This window comes from Bubalus bubalis, chromosome 1 (genome assembly GCF_019923935.1).
Source record: "Bubalus bubalis isolate 160015118507 breed Murrah chromosome 1, NDDB_SH_1, whole genome shotgun sequence".
Taxonomy (NCBI): domain Eukaryota; kingdom Metazoa; phylum Chordata; class Mammalia; order Artiodactyla; family Bovidae; genus Bubalus; species Bubalus bubalis.
Window position 1 is genome coordinate 201,891,123 of NC_059157.1, and position 21,766 is coordinate 201,912,888.

The following is a 21,766-nucleotide window of genomic DNA, read 5'->3' on the forward strand; positions in this document are numbered from 1 at the left end:
GCCATTCACAAAGATGTGGATGGACGTAGAGATGTCATACAGAGTGAAGTAAGTCAGAAAGAGAAAAACAAATACTGTATAATATCGCTTTTATGTGGAATCTAGAAAAATAGTGCAGATGAACTTATTTGCAAAGCAGACATATAGACACAGACACGGAGGACAAACGTATCGATACCCAGAGGGGAAGGGGGGATGAATTGGGAGATTAAGATGGACACATTTACACTATTGGTACCATGGATAAAATAGATAACTAATGAGAACCTACTGTGTAGCACAGGGAACTCTACTCAGTGCTTTGTGGTGACCTAAATGGGAAGGAAATCCAAAAAAGAAGGGAGATATATATATATATATATAATATTATATTATATTAATAGCTGATTCACTTTGCTGTACAGCAGAAACTAACACAACATTGTAAAACAACTATAAACATATAAACATATAAAATATGTTTCTACTTGTGCATTTAATTCTAAAGAATACTTTTTAAATTACCTGTAGATAGCAATCAGACTTTATTAAAAATCAGAGAAACAGTTGAATACTTTCTTTAAACACAACTTTGTGAGAAATGTTGTTGATGACTGGCATTTGTCCCAACATAATTAGTATAAACTTAAATGAGATATTTAACCCATGTTTTATTCGTCAGTATACCACAGACACATAGACCCCCTAATCTAAAATAAAATGAATGGGCTTAAAATGAATTAGCCAATGAGTGATCAAGATTTTTTTATAAGATAAAAAGTGTGAAGTGTCACTTTTCTAAAACTGTACTCAACATCAGAAGGGAGATAAGAATATCATCTTTTCCCTTTGAGATAAACTAAAATCATTCTGTTCTTTCTTTTCTTCTGTCAAGATGATGAACTGTTACATCATCACAGGTTTCTTTATGAGCTTTTATTTGTCTGTTTTAGACTCGTTCTAAAATGGTTTTGAAGCTGCCTAGAAAAATAAGTACAAAGAGAGCCAAAAAAAAAAAAAAAAGTGAAGAAATCAGGGCAGAGAGAAAAATAAATTTGGAATGAAATAAGATGAAACCTGAAGCCAGAAGAGCGCACAGAATGTATGCTGTCAGATCTCGTTCACAAACTAGACGTGTTTCTCTGGGTTGGCTCTACGCTTGCTGGTGGCCAAGACAAAAAGTTATGTACAATCAGTACAAAATTCATGCTGCACAAGAGGTAAGAACGAACCAGATACTTAGACAAAGCACGCTTATTTGCTCTAGAAAGACTGGGCTTCCTTCTAAGGAGGATGTATGTGACGAAAATAACAGCCGCATGGGCCTACGAATACAAAGTCTGCCACGTTTCACATTGTGTAGCAGGATCCTAAGCGCAAGCCAAAGGCGGTGCCGCTTGGTAAACGCTGCAATGGCCTAGGATGATGTCGGGCAATTACACAGCCCCACATCCATCTGATTTGCTCAAAGCATAAAATGTTTAGAGTAGCTTGAAAATGGAATGACCTTGCTCTCTCAAACACTGAAACCACACCTGATTCCCGTGGGGAGACGTGTTCTAAGCTTGACTGAGACCAGACTGGTGGTACCATGTGTGCAAGTTCAGAGTGAGGCAGAGACTGTCCATCCCCCACGTTCCCAGCACACTCCAGTTAAATGATCCTTAAGAGTGGTTCTCAAACCTGAACACACAGCAGAATCACTGAGGAGCTTGTTAGAACACAATCGCTAGACCCCAATCCCAAGTTCCTAATTCAGGGTGTGTGAGGCGGGCCTTAGAAAGTGCATTTCTAGTATCTCCCCAGGTAACAACGCAGGTGGGTAAAGAACCTGATTTGACAGCACAGACCAGATCCAGGGGTCAGCAAGCGTTTCCGACAAGGGCCAAAAAGTCTGTTCAGCCTCTGATGCACTACTCTGCATGTGTAACTGCAAAATCAGCCACAGACAATACTTAAAACACATGGGCACATGCATGTACTCTAGCAATCCCACTCCTGGGCATATACCAGAGAAAACTCGAATTCAAAAGGATACATGTACCCCAGTGTTCACCACAGCACTGTTTACAGCAGCCAGGACGTGGGAACCACCTAAGCGTCTATCAACAGAGGAGTGGATGAAGATGCGGTGTGCGTGTACAGGGCACTACCTCTGAGCCACGGAAAAAGAATGAAACAGTGCCATTTGCAGCAACATGGATGGACCTAGAGATGATCATACTGACTAAAGTCAGTCAGGCAGAAAAAGACAAATACAGTATGATGCCACTTATATGTGGAATCTAAAATACGGCACAAATGACTTATCCACCAAAGAGAAACAGACTCACAGACAAAGAGGACAAACTTATGGCTACCAAAGCGGAGAGGAGGTGGGGGAGGGATAAATTAGGGGTTGGGGATTAACAAGCTACTATATAGAAAGTAGATAAACAACAGGGACTTACTGTACAGCACAGGGAACTATGTTCTATACGTGTGTGTGTGTGTGTGTGTGTGTGTGTGTGTGTGTGAGTCACTCTGTCATGTCCAACTCTTTGCAATCTCATGGACTATAGTCCGCCAGTCTCCTCTGTCCATAGAGTTCTCCCGGCAAGAATAATGAAGTGGGTAGCCCTTCCTTTCTCCAGGGGATCTTCCTGACCTAGGGATTGAACCTGGGTCTCCTACATTGCAGGCAGATTCTTTACCATCTGAGTCACCAGGGAAGCCAAGATCAAATCCAGTCCACCACCACCTGTTTTAGTAAACAGTTTTACACGCCCATGTAAATGGTTGATTCACGATGTTGTATTAGTTTCTGGTGTACGGCAAATGTGATCCTGATCTACACCAGCTTGCTGGACCTGTAAGCCCATGCATAGACCAAAAATCTCCCCTTCACTACTGGCCTTGTCATAGTGCCTGAAGGCTGCCAGCAGAGTGTCAAAGTTTTGGTAGTTAACTTTCTTCAAGTGATGCCGCGCTGCCGCTACGAGGGCTCGCTGTCTGTCCTTGCCTCGGAGATACTCCCCTGGAAGCCTTCTGTGGATGAGATCACCAACTCCTATTGAAGAGGGAAAGAAAAGTCTTTTATCTGAATTTAAAGTCTGTCACTATTATTCACATCCTAAAAGAGAGAGAGACCTAGCAACTTCTGTGAATGAAAAGACCTAATGCCAAGACTATTAAGTAGCATGACAGAAAAACCTTTTGTATTAAAAAAAGTGTACACAGTAATTGATGAAAATGAATACTTCTGCTATATGCCACTTCTCCATTCAATGAAAAAAATCTGAATAAATGAATTTTATGAGAGAATCATGAGCCCACTCAGCTATCAAGTCCTCTCTTAAGACAGCAAAGCTCTTGCCTGTCTAAAGAGACAGGCAGACAAATGTAAACATTTGTCTACAAGGCCGAGATCTGAAAGCTGGGGCTGATTCCATGTGCCGGTCACTCTGTGTGCCTTAGGGTCACTGCACCCCTGGGAAGCCTTGTGAAAGCTGGGCACGAGTTCCCTGCTCCTCCTTAGTGTGAGTTTCCATTCTGCCTTCACTCTGCTCATCAAGTCTCCACTTCTCAGTCCTGCTTCTCTGTGACCAGCACGGGAGACCTGCCTCCATCCACAGTCCATTAACTGAGTCCTGACCCACAACCGCCAGTAACAACCCCTCCAATCCACCAGCCGCAACTCCCAGACCCCAGCCTTGCTTTCACTTTTCTTTCATGACTTAAAGGAACTTTGTTGAATTATGACACAAAGTATATTCACACTGCCTCTAAACCCCATTCCTTGGCATGTTTATGGTGACAGAGATCAGACAAGAGGCGACCATGTTGCTTCAGATATGACGGTTTGGCGGATGTCACCAGAAGAAACCTCTCCCTCTGTTCTTGGCCCCCATGGCCTATACCCCACCCTTCCTGCTTTTACTGGCAACTGGCTGTGATATCCTGGGTAGGTTAATTTAGATTGCAACACTGATGGATGCAACCAGAGATTATCATACTAAGTGAAGTAAGTCAGAAGGAGAAAGACAAACCCCGTCTGATGCCATTTGTATGAGGAATCTAAAACATGACACAAATGAACCTACCCATGAAACAAACAGAATCACAAACATAGAGAACAGACTGGCTGTGCCCAGCGGGGAGGTGGGGAGGGACGGAGTGGGATCGGCAGATGCAAACTATTATATATAGGGTGGATACACAACAAGGCCCTACTATACAGCACAGGGAAGTCTGGTCAGTACCCTGTGACAACCCACAATGGAGAATTTTAAATATATACATATATGTGTGTGTATATACACATAATTGTATCACTGTGCTTATACAGCAGGAATACATTTTAAATCAACTATACTTCAATGTTTAAAAACTTAAAAAATTGCAAATTTGCCTGCACTTCAAAGCAACTAATATTTACACCTACTTTGTGCAAGGCTTTATATTATTAGGGTCTCTCGAGGGTCTCTTTTAATAGGTATTAGTAGGACCTCTAAGTTTATTATAAAGTTAGGAGTTAATCCTGCATATTCTGATAAAAGCCTTCTTTCTAAGGGTAGACCCTTACTCGTATGCGTGAAAAGCCTACTACCAGTGCTGGTTCCAGAAACAGGGCAAGTGCTCGGACGAAGATAATCTGAAATGGAGTCAGCGTCCATCGGACCATCCTAAAGTGGGCAAAACCCGAGAAAGGCTCTTGGAGAGGCAGTGAAGTGATTGGGTGAGGGGTGATTTCTGACAAATAAGCATGGCTGCTCTTCCCCTCCACGTTTCTTCCCCTGATGTCAATGCCCTGGGGGCTGTTCTGTACAAGGAAGCCCTGCCCCCCGGCTTTTCCACAAGACGGCCCTTGGTTGAGTCGGTTTTGTTTTTTGTTTTTATCTTGAGACGCCTTCCATCTACATTAACATCCAAAAATAACTATTGAATGGTCAGCCTGTGGGTGAGATGCAGGCTGACCCTCTCTTCCAGCCCGGCCCTGGGAGAATACTTATGAAGCTCATGGCAAATCACTGAAGACTACTCAAGACCCATCGCTGAAGAGCTGAAATCGGGAGTACAAGCTCTGGCCCTCGGAGAGACTAACGCCTTCCCCACCACACCAAGGACGTGAGAGAAGCCAGGCCAGCTCCGCGGCGGCCCCCTGCCCGCGACCAGCTCCCGTGATGCACCCTGCCCCACCAGCTCCCGTGATGCACCCTGCCCCACCAGCTCCCGTGATGCACCCTGCCCCACCAGCTCCCGTGATGCACCCTGCCCCACCAGCTCCCGTGATGCACCCTGCCCACGACCAGCTCCCGTGATGCACCCTGCCCCACCAGCTCCCGTGATGCACCCTGCCCCACCAGCTCCCGTGATGCCCCGCTGCCCGCCACCAGCTCCCGTGATGCCCCGCTGCCCGCCTGCCCTGGGTGCCCCCTCAGTCACCCCTGCCCGGGTGCATTCTGGGAGCGGCACGCAGCCCGGGCCCTCTTCCAGAGGCACATTAACAGAACCAACAACCCCAGGCCTGGGGATGAGGCATTCTTTGTGTCGTTGCCTTTATTTCCCCAAGCAAGAGGAAGGGAGTAATCCAGATCCAGTAGAAAAGCCTACGTGTCCTCAGAAGCAGGCAGACCCTCAAGCTTTCGGCAGAACAGACACCGTGAATTAACCTAACGGTAGTCACAAGGGACAGTTAGGGTCAAGTCTGTGTGCATCCGTGAGCTCCGTGAGAAGTCTAGAGAGGACTGAGAGTCCTCTTTCCCAGTTACAGCGTATGCTGCCAAGGCTGCTGCTGACACGTGCATACTTTATAAACTATTAATGGCAGAGTTCTTCCTTTCATTTTATAACACTATCTTGTCACTCAATTTATCACGTAGCTCAACTGCATTAAAATCACCCATAGAGTGTATTAGATATGCCGGTTCCTGGGATCCATGCCCAGATAATTCTGATTCGGTAGGCTCTCATGTACACTAAATTTTAGGAACTTCCCAGGTGGCCCTAGTGGTAAAGAACCCACGTGCCAATGCAGGAGACAGAAGAGACACAGGTTCGGTTCCTGGAGGAGGGCATTAGAAACTTTGTCTGTGTTTCACTCTCAACATGATAAACTATGTGTTGGATTCATTGATTCATGCTATAAATCCCTGGAAAACAATGCACTGTGCACAAGACCCCAGGCATCAAACAGACAGCAAGTTGGGGCACCCCCAGCATGAAACTGCCCTCAAGTAGGCAGCTGACCATGATTATCTACTTGTTTTTCAGACTAACTGATGGATTTCCTAAATCACTCCTTACCAGAGCCTCTAAGATGGGCAGACATCCATTAAACACATAACAGTTGATCTAAAAAAAAGTATGATCTCCTAATGTGGTGACTCACCATGCTTAGAACATCATGTTGCATTAGCAAATAAGTATTTATTTTACTTGTTAGTGAGCAGACTTTAGCTAACACCCTTTCAGTGCGTGTTCTAAGTCGTTTCAGTCGTGTCTGATTCTTTGCAACCCTATAAGCTGTATAGCCCGCCAGGCTCCTCTGTCCATGGGATTCTCCAGGCAAGAATACTGGGGTGGATTGCCGTGCCCTCCTCCAGGGATCAAACCCATGTCTCTTCTGTCTCCTGCATTGGCACGTGGGTTCTTTACCGACCACCTGGGAGGTTCCTAAAATTTAGTGTACTTGCTGCTGCTGCTGCTAAGTCGCTTCAGTTGTGTCCGACTCTGTACGACCCCATAGACAGCAGGCCATCAGGCTCCACCATCCCTGGGATTTTCCAGGCAAGAACACTGGGGCGGGTGCCATTTCCTTCTCCAATGCATGAAAGTGAAAAGTGAAAGTGAAGTCCCTCAGTCTTGTTTGACTCTTAACGACCCCATAGACTGCAGCCTACCAGGCTCCTCCATCCATGGGATTTTCCAGGCAAGAGTACTGGAGTGGGGTGCCATTGCCTTCTCCATAGTGTGTACTTGAGAGCCTACTGAATCAGAATTATCTTGGCATGGGTCCCAGGAATCCATATTTAATAAACTCTATAACTCTATGGGTGATTTTAATGCAGGTAGACTGCAGACTATATTTTGAAAACCACTAATATACAGCTTAACCCTAATAAGCTTTCAAATAGTTTTGCCTGGGGAAGGCTGCTACTGAGATCACTTAGCACTAAAGACAAGACCCTGGTAAGTTTCTTCCACTACTTCATAGACTGATTCGTTGATCGCCTGGTGGGAAGAGTGGTTCTTCAGTGTGTGGTTGTACAGTGCTTTCTGGAACCTGAATGCCCCTACAATTCATCTGGGAATGTTGTGAAAATGCCATTTCTGATCCAAGAGGTCTGAGGGTAGAACCCGAGAGTCTGCATCTCTAAGAGCCTTGCGGGGACACCAACACTGCCTGTCTGCAACCACATTTTGAGTGCAAGGAGCCGGTACAATATTTGAATTCATTAAAAAGTTGCCTCAGTTCACTGTTGATTGTTTAATATAGGCTTTATTTATATTCTAAATAAAGTTCTAAGCCTTAACTACACTTAAGGAATTCATTACCAGGACTTTAAACTGTGCCTGTTTCAAATATAATAGGACAATGTTGCTTCTTTCTTGCGCTACAAATTGTTCTCATTAATGTTAATATATTTTAAGCCTTTAAAATTGGAAGCTTTGAGAGAAGGAGATGGTGAACTTCATTGCATAATTTGGGCGGCGGGGTGGGGGGGGGGGCAGGATTTTGTCTTTGTTTGCTTTTTAAAAAGAAACTGTATATTTACCGTAGTCCTCAGGGCGGAGACAAGCCCCAAATGTGTGGTCTGGGAGAACATTCATTGTTTCCGCAATGCTATCAAAGAAAAAAGTTTCTTTAGTGAAAATTCCCACCACATGGCATCCCTGGAATTTAAAATATGTTTTCCATACGTTTTTAATCACCTATATTTTCTCCTATAACCAAACTATAAAGATCAAACAGAAGTTCTCCAACAGATTTTTTCTCTAATCTCCAACTCACATTAGCAACGGCTGAATGCTTTCACTGGCTTTCAGTGAAAAGGCCCAGATGGAAAAAGAAAAAACAGAACATGGTCCCAAAGTAGAATTATGGAAGCATGCATGTATACAAACATACTCTATCTATAGAGAGAGAGGAGAGGAAAATGTAACACAATAAGTTAAATTTCTGAGATCCTAGAAATAAAGCTTTACATAAAATTCTTCCTCTTTCTTTTCCAAATGCCCTCTCCGTTTTAGAGACTCAGTACTTTTCTGGAACCCCAAGCTCTTAGGAGGCTAACAGGGTTCCCTGATTAACACAAAAGGATGATTCTTATTTAACAGATAGACTCTAATAGAACACAAAGCAAAATTTATGACAGGAGTACTTTGTAAATTTGATCCAAAAACATTATCAATTTTAAGTTACTCATGAACTTACGGATCTAAAACTCTTCCAAGTCTATGTTGAAACTTTTCTTTGAAATCATCAACTCTCTTGGATACAATCTTAGCTCCTCTTTTCCTATAAAATTAGAAAATAGTCAGGTGTTTGTATTACCCAAAGTATTCTTGGCTACCAAATATACATATAGTGAAGAATACCGTAGTTTTATTTGGGTCAGTTCAGCTCATTTCAGTCGCGCAGTCGTCTCCGACTCTTTGCAACCCCATGGACTGCAGCACGCCAGGCTTCCCTGTCTATCACCAACTCCCGCAGCTTGCTCAAACTAATTTCTATGGAGTCAGTGATGCCATCCACCCATCTCATCCTCTGTCATCCCCTGCTCCTCTCACCTTCAGTCTTTCCCAGCATCAGGGTCTTTTCCAATGAGTCGGTTCTTCACCTCATGTGGCCAAAGTATTGGAGTTTCAGCTTCAACATCGGTCCTTCCAATGAATATTCAGGACTGATTTCCCTTAGCATGGACTGGTTGGATTTCCTTGCAGTCCAAGGGACTCTCAAGAGTCTTCTCCAACACCACAGTTCAAAAGCATCAATTTTTCAACACTCAGCTTTCTTTGTGGTCCAACTTTCACATCCATACATGACCACTGGAAAAACCATAGCCTTGACTAGACGGACCTTTGTTGGCAAAGTAATGTCTCTGCTTTTTAATATGCTGTCTAGCTTTTCTTCCAAGGAGCATGCGTCTTTTAATTTCATGGCTTTAGTCACTATCTGCAGTGATTTTGGAGCTCCCAAAATTAAAGTCTCTCACTGTTTCCCCATCTATCTGCCATGAAGTGATGGGACTGGATGTCATGATCTTAGTTTTCTGAATGTTGAGTCTTAAGCCAACTTTTTCACTCTCCTCTTTCACTTTCATCAAGAGGTTCTTTAGTTCTTCATTTTCTGCCATAAGGGTGGTGTCATCTGCATATCTGAGGTTCTTGATATTTCTCCCAGCAATCTTGATCCCAGCTTGTGCTTCATCCAGCCTGGCTTCATCCATACTCTGAAGAGTGAAACTGGTCATTTTAGAAGGAGAGCGAGTCGGAGGTGGTGCGCGGCTCGGTCTCCTGGCGCGGCACTTTCAGCCCAGCACGGCCCTCCGCAGCAGCGCTGATCCAACCCAGAGCCCTGCTTCCCTGGTGCCCGCCGACCCCACGTCCGCCCGCTCAGACCAGTGCTCCTCTGCAGGCTCCTCCCTGGCCAGCCAGAGACGCGGAACCCGGGCTGAGTCCAACCTGAGCAGCAAACTCCAGCTCGCCGGAAACAAGGGGCAGAAAGGTGTGGCGGAGTAGAAGGACGTGCAGTCATCTCCTGCGAGAACTCCAAAATTACAACTCACTGCTGAAAAACCATTGACAGGAGAATGTTGGATCCCAGCAAAAAAGATACCGCACATCCAAGAGCACATGAGAAGCCCCAGCAAGACAGTAGGAGGGGTGAAATCACGTTTCGAATCAAACCCCATACCCAACAGAGACACTTGGAGGATTCAAACAAACCTTGTGCACACCAGCACCCAGAGACGGAGCCAAAACTGTGGTTGAGATCTCTTCAGGAAAATTAGAGATAGCAAGGGAACATTTCACGCAAAGATGGGCTCAATAAAGGACAGAAATGGTATGGACCTAACAGAAGAAGAAGAAGATATTAAGAAGAGATGGCAAGAATACACAGAGAAACTATACAAAAAAGATCCTCATGATTCAGATAATCACGATGGTGCGATCACTCACCTAGAGCCAGACATCCTGGAATGAGAAGACAAGTGGGCCTTAGGAAGCATCACTATGAACAAAGCTAGAGGAGGTGATGAAATTCCAGCTGAGCTATTTCAAATCCTAAAAGATGATGCTGTGAAAGTGCTGCACTCAATATGTCAGCAAATTTGGAAAACTCAGCAGTGGCCACAGGACTGGAAAAGGTCAGTTTTCATTCCAATCCCAAAGCAAGGCAATGCCAAAGAATGCTCAAACTACCGCACAACTGCACTCATCTCACACACTAGTAAAGTAATGCTCAAAATTCTCCCAGCCAGGCTTCAACGGTGCATGAACCGTGAACTTCCAGATGTTCAAGCTGGATTTAGAAAAGGCAGAGGAACAGAGATCAATTTGCCAACATCAGTTGGATCATCGAAAAAGCACGAGAGTTCCAGAAAAATATTTGCTTCTGCTTAATTGACTATGCAAATGCCTTTGACTGTGTGGATCACAACAAACTATGGAAAATTCTTAAAGAGATGGGAATACCAGACCACCTGACCTGCCTCCTGGGAAATATGTATGCAGGTCAAAAAGCAACAGTTAGAACTTGACATGGAACAACAGACTGGTTCCAAATTGGGAAAGGAGTATTGTATATTGTTAAGGCTCTCTATATTGTCACCCTGCTTATTTAACTCATACGCAGAGTACATCATGCAAAATGCCATGATCATTTGGATCATCAAAAACTAAATCCAATTTCAAAAGAAAGTATATGCTAAAAAGAAAGCTTTATGTGTTCAATCTTTTATCATGTATATTCCTTTATAAAGATAAGTAACAGAATACAAAATTTTGATTTAAAGGTAACACAAATTTTTCAGTAAACAAAACCAAAGTGTTAATATCATTCATATAACTCCTAAGATTTATAACAGAAAAGTAAGCATTAAAGAAATAAATAACCAAAGGATATAAGCAACTTACAACTAGTAAGCAAATATATGGAGAACTTATACTCTACAGTAACAAAAGAAATAAAAAGAACAACAAAATATCATGTTTAACATAGTACATATTTAAATACATATCTATATATAGAGAGAGAAAGAAAGACTATCTAACATTGGCAAATAGTATGGCAAAACACTTGCAGATTGCTAGTGCAAGTGATGATAATTCTTTTAGAAATATTTTGGCAATATGATTCAAAAAGCATAAAAATATTCACCCTCTTATCCACATCTGAAAACCAATCATAAGGAGATAATCCACAAAATTAAAAGTCTGAAAAAATTATATTTATAAAAATGCTTGTAGTCTCACTGACTATAAGGGGAAAAAAAGAAAAGAATCTGAGTGTTCAGTCCTGGAAGGTGATTAATCACATCACATTAACAAGAACACACTCTGTGTGCATTCTAAATGTTGGTTATTAAGAATACACAGCCATATAAAATTATTTTATGTTAAGAGCCAAAACAGGATATAAAATGGAATTGCACTCTGATTAAAGTTATGCAAAAACAAAACAAAAGGTATGCAAAAATCAACACAGGAAGCCACAGTAGAAAGAAATAAATGAAAAAGATAATAAAGGTTGAATTAAGGTGACAGGATTACGGGTGATTCGATTTTATTTTGCTAATTTTCTGTAATATAATTTCACTACTTCCGCCACTGTGATTAAATGAGTAAGAATTTCTTTTGAGAACTGTAAAATTACAACACCACTACTTAATACCATTAAAATTAATAAACCTCTATTGTTCTGCTAAGACTAAAAACAGTGAACTTAAAATTCTTAAACTCCTTTTGCTTTTAAAACTATTTCCTGTGCTGGAGAAATACAGAGCTAAATAAACTTCTGCAGAAGAATGACACTGTGGAGAAACAGAAGATGAATGATAACGTAATTCATCTCTTATTTCTTTATTTACTTCCCATTAGTTCAAAAGAGAGAAAAAGAACAATGGGGGAAAGTCAGAATAAATCAAAGGCAGTTTGAAGGCCATATTTTGAGCGTATAAAGTTGACAATCTGAAACCAGCTCCAAGGGCTTGATTAAGAGCATGCCAGATAGCAAAAAGGAGGATTCTAAGCCACGCAGCCCTCGCGTCTCAGCCTAACACTGCCTAGAACATGTTGCTGGGAGAATCAGGAACTATCTGTGAGCAGCCGTGCATGTCAGAGAACCAGCAGCTGTAACCACGACACACCTCACCGCATTCCCTCACCAGTCAAGCCTGTGTGCCCGTCACAGTCACACACACACACACACACACACACACACGAGTCTATCATTTCTAGATTCTAACTGATTCTTCTGACCAGAGGTCATAAGCAGAATATAGATACAGGTAATTTTATGAAGGAAATATATCCCTTAAAAAGTATATATCCCCAGTAACTCTTAAAAGTTAAGAGTAAGGCAAATGTACGTTGAATAGTGCATAGCACATTAAGACTTAAGCAAAATAGAAATAGACTCACAGACATAGAAGACAAGCTTAACAGTTGCCAAAGGGGAACGGGGGTATAAATGAGGAATTGGGGATTGACATATACATACTACATACTATATTTAAAATACGTAACCAGTAAAAATAACAGGTAATATAGTTCCTGATGCTATACTGTAGGCCCTGTTTAGCACAGAGAACTATACCCCATATCTTCTAATAACTTACAATGGAAAAGAGTCTGAAAGAATGTATATTTTATATGTGCACATATTTATGTATCACTGAGTCCCTTTGTTGAGTACCTGAGACTAAGATAACACTGTGAACCAACCATGCTTCAGCTGGGCTCCCCGGGGGCTCAGACGGCAAAGCCTCTGCCAGCAGTGCGGGAGACCCAGGCTGGATCCCTGGGTCAGGAAGACCCCCTGGAGGAGGCACTGGCGCCCCACTCCAGTTCTCTTGCCGGAGAATCCCATGGACCGAGGAGCCTGGCGGGCTACAAGTCCATGAAGTCGCAAAGAGTCGGATACGACTCAGCGGTTTCACTTTCTTTCTTTCTATACTTCAATTAAAAATAAATGACACAAAAAAGAAGAAGGTAGAAACAAAAAAATGAGCTGTAAATGAATATGCTTAACTCCAAGCACAAGCTGGAATCAAGATTGCCGGGAGAAATATCAATAACCTCAGATACGCAGATGACACCACCCTTATGGCAGAAAGTGAAGAACTAAAGAGCCTCTTGATGAGAGTGAAAGAGGAGAGTGAAAAAGCTGCCTTAAAATTCAACATTCAAAAAACTAAGATGATGGCATCCGGTCCCATCACTTCATGGCAAGTAGATGGGGAAACAGTGGAAACAGTGAGAGACTTTATCTTCTTGGGCTGTAAAATCACTGCAGATGGTGATTGCAGCCATGAAATTAAAAGACGCTTACTCCTTGCAAGAAAAAGCTATGCCCAACCTAGACAGCATATTACAAAGTAGAGACATTACTTTATAGACAAAGGTCCATATAGCCAAAGTTATCATTTTTCCGGTAGTCATGTATGGATATGAGAGTTGGACCATAAAGAAAGCTGAGTGCCAAAAAATTGATGCTTTTGAAGTGTGGTGTTGGAGAAGTCCCTTGGACAGCAAGGAGATCCAACCAGTCCATCCTAAAGGAAATCAGTCCTGAATATTCACTGGAAGGACTGATGCTAAAGCTGAAACTCCAATACTTTGCCCACCTGATGCGAAGAACTGACTCACTGGAAAGACTCTGATGCTGGGAAAGATTGAGGGTAGGAAGACTAGGGGACAACAGAGGATGAGATGGTTGGATGGCATCACCGACTCAATGGACATGAGTTTGAGTAAACTCCAGGAGTTGGTGATGGACAGGGAGGCCTGGCGTGCTGCAGTGCATGGGGTCGCAAAGAGTCAGACATGACTGAGGGACTGAACTGAACTGACTGAACTCATCTAGTCAAGTATTTAAATAATTTTTTCATGTTTTCCTTTATGTATGTTTTAACTACTTTAATAGTAATAAATTAATGAATGTTTGTTTTAGGAGCTCTTCTATATCCTAAAAAAAAAAAAAAAAAAAAAAACACTGTCTCCTATGGTTTTTATAAAATATGGAAGCGCTTCCCTGGTGCTTCAGATGATATAAAAGGCCTGCCATGCAGGAGACCAGGGTTCGATCTGTGGCTCGGGAAGATCCCCTGGAGAAGGGAAAGGCTACCCAGGAAAGAATTTCTTCTCTTTGTGCTTTACCATTATTGCTTTGAATAATTCAAATGCCAGAAACTCATATATTAAGTAATAAGGGAGTGGAAGAGTGGGAATCCCAGTTTCGGGCCTGCAATCACAGAGTCGGTGCCTACAGCCTCGGGGCAGTGGTAAGGGCAGCCTCTGGAGAGACACTGCCGGTTTCAGCCCTACCCCTGGCACCTCCCTGCGTGACCTCGGGCACAGGATTTAGCTTCTCTGCACCTCAGTTTCTTCATCTATAAAATGGAAAGGCTAAAAACGACAGCGCACCTACGTCCTGCAGCTGCTGGCAGGATGAAATCAACCACACATGAAGCGCCCCGCACTTCGCCTCCGGAACTGGAAGCTGCCATCGCAGCCATCAGACAAGCAAGTGAGCGGGCGGACTGGGTGTCTGCGGGAAGGCCAAGTGCATGCCCTCCGGGGCCTGTGGAAATTTGGAGGAGGGCAGTGTATTCTTTAAAGAGGGCAGAGAGGCTCGAAAACACGGTACAAATGAACTTACTCAACCAAACAGAAGTGGAGTCACAGATGGAGCTTGCGAGCTACGTCGCTCCAGTCGTGTCTGACTCTCTGTGACCCCATGGACAGCAGCTCGCAGCCTCCTGTTTCAGTGGGATTCTCCAGGCAAGAATATTGGAGCGGGTTGCCATGCCCTCCTCCAGGGGATCTTCCTGATCCAGGGATCAAACCCACATTTCTTATGTCTCCTACATTTGTAGGCAGGTTCTATACCCACTCCAGCACTCTGGTCTGGAGAATTCCATGGACTGCATAGTCCATGGGGTCGAAAAGAGTCTGACACGACTGAGAGACTTTCATTTTCACTTTCTTCACCACTAGCGCCACCTGGGAAGCAGATGGAGGAAACAAACCGAACGTCACCAGGGGAAAAGCAGGGGGTAAACTGGAAAGGTGGGACTGACATGCACACACTACCTCCTATAACCTGGAGGACCCAGAAGGACCTGCCGTGCAGCACAGGGAGCTCTACTCAGCCCTCTCCAACGACCTATTTGGGAAAAGGATCTTAAACAAACAAGAACCTACATGTGGGTGTACGCGTAACGGACTCACCCTGCTTCACACCTGAAACTAACACAAGACTGTAAGTCAACAAAACGCCACTAAAAAGTAGTCAAGAAGTTATAAACAAAAAACGATGTTTTTTAAACAGAGGGCAGAGGGCAAAACAAATCCCCTCCCACCACTGAATGTATAGAAATGCAGGTCCAGTATATTCATTTCCTGGGGTTGCGAGAACAAATGACCACAAGCTTGTGGCTTAAAACACTAGAAACGTATGCTCTCACAGATCGAGAGGCCAGAAGTCTGAGATCGAGGTGACAGCGAGGCCACATGCCCCCCGAAGGCTCTGGGCAGAACCTGTTCATCGCTTCCTCCAACACCTGGAGGCCGCCAGCATTTTTTGACCTTCCTTGGCTTGACACATCATTCTCGTCTCTTCCATCTTCGCATCAGGTCCTCCTCCATATGTCTTCTCTTCTTCTGTCTTAAATCTCCCTCTGTTCAGTTCACTCAATCAGTCGTCTCTGACTCTTTGCAACCCCATGAATCGCAGCACACCAGGCCTCCCTGATTATCACCAACTCCTGGAGTCCACCCAAACTCATCTCCATCGAGTTGGTGATGCCATCCAGCCATCTCATCCTCTGTTGTCCCCTTCTCCTCCCGCCCCCAATCCCTCCCAGCATCAGAGTCTTTTCCAATGAGTCAACTTTTCGCATCAGGTGGCCAAAGTATTGGAGTTTCAGCTTTAGCATCAATCCTTCCAATGAACACCAAGGACCGATCTCCTTTAGGATGGATCTCCTTTTGGACCTCCTTACCATCCAAGGGACTCTCAAGAGTCTTCTCCAACACCACAGTTCAAAAGCATCAATTCTTCGGCGCTCAGCCTTCTTTACAGTCCAACTCTCATATCCATACATGACTACTGGAAAAACCATAGCCTTGACTAGACGAACCTTTGTTGGGACAGTAATGTCTCTGCTCTTTAATATGTGATCTAGGTTGGTCATAACTTTCTTTCCAAGGAGTAAGCATCTTTTAATTTCATGGCTGCAGTCACCATCTGCAGTGATTTTGGAGCCCAGAAAAATAAAGTCTGACACTGTTTCCACTGTTTCCCCATCTATTTCCCATGAAGTGATGGGACCAGATGCCATGATCTTCGTTTTCTGAATGTTGAGCTTTAAGCCAACTTTTTCACTCTCCTCTTTCACTTTCATCAAGAGGCTCTTTAGTTCCTCTTCACTTTCTGCCATAAGGGTGGTGTCATCTGCATATCTGAGGTTCTTGATATTTCTCCCAGCAATCTTGATTCCAGTTTGTGTTTCTTCCAGTCCAGCATTTCCCATGATGTACTCTGCATAGAAGTTAAATAAGCAGGGTGACAATATACAGCCTTGACGAACTCCTTTTCCTATTTGGAACCAGTCTGTTGTTCCATGTCCAGTTCTAACTGTTGCTTCCTGACCTGCATACAGGTTTCTCAAGAGGCAGGTCAGGTGGTCTGGTATGCCTATCTCTTTCAGGATTTTCCACAGTTTATTGTGATCCACACAGTCAAAGGCTTTGGCATAGTCAATAAAGCAGAAATAGATGTTTTTCTGGAACTCTCTTGCTTTTTCCATGATCCAGAAGATGTTGGCAATTTGATGTCTGGTTCCTCTGCCTTTTCTAAAACCAGCTTGAACATCTGGAAGTTCACGGTTCACGTATTGCTGAAGCCTGGCTAGGAGAATTTTGAGCATTACTTTACTAGCGTGTGAGATGAGTGCAATTGTGCAGTAGTTTGAGCATTCTTTGGCATTGCCTTGCTTTAGGATTGGAATGAAAACTAACGTTTTCCAGTCCTGTGGCCACTGCTGAGTTTTCCAAATTCGCTGGCATACTGAGTGCAGCACTTTCACAGCATCATCTTTAAGGATTCGGAATAGCTCAACTGGAATTCCATCACCTCCACTAGCTTTGTTCGTAGTGATGCTTTCTAAGGCCCACTTGACTTCACATTGCAGGATGTCTGGCTCTAGGTGAGTGATCACATCATCGTGATTATCTTGGTCATGAAGATCTTTTTAGTACAGTTCTTCTGTGTATTCTTGCCACCTCTTCTTAATATCTTCTGCTTCTGTTAGGTCCATACTATTTCTGTCCTTTAACAAGCCCATCTTTGCATGAAATGTTCCCTTGGCATCTCTAATTTTCTTGAAGCAATCTCTAGTCTTTCCCATTCTGTTATTTTCCTCTATTTATTTGCACTGATCACCGAGGAAGGCTTTCTTATCTCTCCTTGCTATTCTTTGGAACTCTGCATTCAGATGCTTATATCTTTAATTTTCTCCTTTGCTTTTCACTTCTCTTCTTTTCACAGCTATTTGTAAGGCCTCCCCAGACAGCCATTTTGCTTTTTTGCATTTCTTTTCCATGGGGATCGTCTAGATCTCTGTCTCCTGTACAATGTCATGAACCCCCGTCCATAGTTCATCAGGCACTCTATCTATCAGATCTAGGCCCTTAAATCTATTTCTCACTTCCACTATATAATCATAAGGGATTTGATTTAGGCCATACCTGAATGGTCTAGTGGTTTTTCCTACTTTCTTCAATTTAAGTCTGAATTTGGCAATAAGGAGTTCATGATCTGAGCCACAGTCAGCTCCCGGTCTTGTTTTTGTTGACTGTATAGAGCTTCTCCATCTTTGGCTGCAAAGAATATAATCAATCTGATTTTGGTATTGACCATCTGGTGATGTCCATGTGTAGAGTCTTCTCTTGTGTTGTTGGAAGAGGGTGTTTGTTATGACCAGTGCATTCTCTTGGCAAAACTCCATTAGCCTTTGCCCTGCTTCATTCCATACTCCAAGGCCAAATTTGCCTGTTACTCCAGGTGTTTCTTGACTTCCTACTTTTGCATTTCAGTCCCCTATAATGAAAAGGACATCTTTTTGGGTGTTAGTTCTAAAAGGTCTTGTAGGTCTTCATAGAACCGTTCAACTTCAGCTTCTTCAGCATTACTGGTTGGGGCCTAGAGTTGGATTACTGTGATATTGAATGATTTGCCTTGGAAACGAACAGAGATCATTCTGTCATTTTTGAGATTGCATCCAAGTACTGCATTTCAGACTCTTTTGTTGACCATGATGGCTACTCCATTTCTTTTAAGAGATTCCTGCCCACAGTAGTAGATATAATGGTCATCTGAGTTAAAGTCACCCGTTCCAGTCCATCTTAGTTTGCTGATTCCTAGAATGTCAACGTTCACTCTTGCCATCTCCTGTCTGACCACTTCCAATTTGCCTTGATTCATGGACCTAACATTCCAGGTTCCTATGCAATATTGCTCTTTACAGCATTGGACTTTGCTTCTATCACCAGTCACATCCACAACTGGGTATTGTTTTTGCTTTGGCTCCATCCCTTCATTCTTTCTGGAGTTATTTCTCCACTGATCTCCAGTAGCATATTGGGCACTTACCGACCTGGGGAGTTCCTCTTTCAGTGTCCTATCTTTTTGCCTTTTCATACTGTTCATGGGGTTCTCAAGGCAAGAATACTGAAGTGGTTTACCATTCCCTTCTCCAGTGGACCACATTCTGTCAGATCTCTCCACCATGACCCACCCATCTTGGGTGGCCCCTCACAGCATGGGTTAGTTTCATTGAGTTAGACAAGGCTGTGGTCCGTATGATCAGATTGACTAGTTTTCTGTGATTATGGTTTCAGTGTGTCTGCCCTCCGATGCCCTCTCGCAACACCTACCGTCTTACTTGGGTTTCTCTTACCTTGGACGTGGGGTCTCCCTCAGCCTTTCCCTTATTAGGACACTTGCTACTGGATTTTGGCCCCACCCAGATCATCCAGGGGCTTCCCAGGTGGTGCTAGTGGTTAAGAACCTACCTGCCAATGCAGGAGATATGAGAGACCCAGGTTCCATCCCTGGGTGGGGAAGATCCCCTGGAGGAGGGCACAGCAACCCACTCCAATATTCTTGCCTGGAGAATCCCACAGACACAGGATCCTGAAGGGCTGCAGTATGCAAAGAGTCAGACATGACTAAAGCAACTTAGCACACATGCACAGATCATCCAAAATGATCTCAAGAGCTTTCACTGAATTGCATTTACAAGGACCCTTTTCCCATAGAAGATAACCGTCACAGGTTCTTGGAATTAGAACGTGGACATCTTTGAAGGCCACTATTTAACCCACTACACCAGCATTTTCAATCCTCTGATATTTTTCAGCACAGTAGGAAATAGAGGATTTTACCTTGTTTGTTGCCTTAGATATAAAACAGGAAATGAAAAACTAAGGAAACTTATTTTAATATCTTAGGAAAGTAGTCAAGTGTAGAATGCAAGTGTAAACAGGTCACAGTTTGTAAGAGTTAAGTCAGATGCTCAGGTGCCCACCTAACTACTAAAGAAAGCTGAAGGATAGATGACATGTCAATTACACGCTGTCTTTGTAGAGACAATCTACCCGAAAGTCCACGATCTTTAAGGAACGTAGTAGGGTGGGTCCCATAGATAAAAAAAATTCATGTATGTCTTCTGATCTGCTAAAAGTGAAGTTGCTGAGTCACGTCTGACTCTTTGCGACCCCATGGACTGTAGCCTTTCAGGCTCCTCCGTCCATGGGATTCTCCAGGCAAAAATACTGGAGTGGGTTGCCACTTCCTTCTCCAGAAGATCTTCCCAACCCAGGGATTGAACCTGGGTCTCCTGCATTGTAGGCAGATGCTTTACTGTCTGAGCCACCAGGGAAGTCCTCTTATCTGCTGAAAAGGCATGAAATAACTTCAGAATCACACACAAGGAATTCCCTGCCTGTCCAGTGGTTAGAACTCTGTGCTTCCACCTCAAGGGGCCTGGGTTCGATCCCTGGTGGGGGAATAAGATCCTGCAAGCCACATGGTCAAAAACAGACAAACAAAAAACCAGTATCATGGTGATCTCTGGGGGAACTGGATAGTTTAGAAGACACATCACTGTGTATCTTTTTATATTATTTTTATGTTTGAACCATGTCAATGCCTTACCCCTTAAAAAAACAAGTTTAATTACTTTTTAAGTCCATATGCCATTTATCTAACACTTGTTCCAAGACACAACATACTTACATTTGTAGCTCATGAAGCCAGTGTAAAGTTTTTGCCATATTTCGTCCATCATTAAAATGTGGTGTTGGGATCCCATACAAGTTAAATCTATGAAAACTTGACGAGTCATACTTCCGGTTCTTTGCTTCTCCTAAGAAAAGAAAAGGGAAGACTTCTGACTTAAGCAACACAGCTTTATGCAAGAGGCACATGATGTTCTCAGTAACAAGGAATATGCCAGTGGGAGAAAGAGTGAAACCGTAACAGCACGGGAAACTGTAACAGCGCAGGAACTCCCAACAGACGACAGAGGCACTCTCCCACGAGAGCCGGGAGACGGTGGAGCGAGAGTTCCTTGAGTAGATTCTCGGAAAGGAGAAAGATGATGTAGAGAACGACATACAAATGAAGAATTCAGGGGAAGTGCTGCGGGGCGTCTGGCCCCCAGTGGTGCTTTGCCCTCCGCCAAGATCTGAGAGGTCGATCTTACTTTCCTGTTCCCCGCCCCCACCTCCCGCAGAGGGAGCCCCAGTCTTAGCCTGGACCACCGGGGAGCCCCGAGAGGCTGGCACTTTAGAGTTGCTCTCACTAAGATTTGCATTACAACCCTCACGTTTCATTATAATCACTTAATCGCAGAGACATTTGAAGGGTAATTGAGGGCTGAGAACCTAGCAGGGAGGTCTTTAAGATCTAATACTGTGTTTTCTTCAAGTATGATGTGGTGTTAGTTCTCTATTTATAGATAAGAAAGCAAGACTGAAACCAGAGGTGAGCTAGAAGGTTACTGGTCAGAGCAGCCTGGCAGGCCAGTCCACGGAACTGCAAAGAGTCAGACACGGCTGAGCATGCATGCACACAAAAGCTTATGAAATGATAAGGAAAAAGCTATTCAGTCTCACTAGTGACCCAAATGATGGAAGCAAAATAGTATGCAGTCACAATTCGTCTCTCAGTTGAGCAAAAACTAAAGATTGGCAAAGCTCGTCACTGGGGAGGATGCGGGGATGGGAGTCTCACACCCAGCGGGTGCAGCGGGCGAGGGCAGGCTGGGTGCGATTCAGCGGGGCGGCAGGGCTCTGAGAGTCACAGCTTCAGAAACCTAGGGCTGAGTCTTAAAGAAGTGAACCGTGTTCACAAAGACAGATGAACAATACATTTCTATAACACTGAAAAATATAATATTGGTAACTGACCTGAAAAGACAACATAAACACATACACTCCTCTCTGAACGGCAAAGAAAAACATACATCAAACTATCATCTGTGACTGGGGATTTTAGAAGATTTTCTTTGTA

The 21,766-nt window shown here is 43.6% G+C and overlaps 1 protein-coding gene across 4 annotated transcripts in view; it reads right to left on the reverse strand.

The window, feature by feature from the left end:
* EFHB (EF-hand domain family member B) overlaps window positions 1–21,766 on the reverse strand; it is a 64,321-nt gene that overhangs the window by 15,689 nt on the left and 26,866 nt on the right. For 3 of the 4 annotated variants that reach the window (XM_006071956.4, XM_044948741.2, XM_025294257.3), the window contains exons 6-9: window positions 20,489–20,618; window positions 8,396–8,479; window positions 7,737–7,804; window positions 2,874–3,028 (exon numbers count right to left, since the gene is read on the reverse strand). In XM_006071956.4, the coding sequence (XP_006072018.3) occupies window positions 2,874–3,028; window positions 7,737–7,804; window positions 8,396–8,479; window positions 20,489–20,618 (437 nt within the window). The remainder of the gene's footprint in view (window positions 1–2,873; window positions 3,029–7,736; window positions 7,805–8,395; window positions 8,480–20,488; window positions 20,619–21,766) is intronic. The other variant, XM_006071957.4, reaches the window with a different exon arrangement.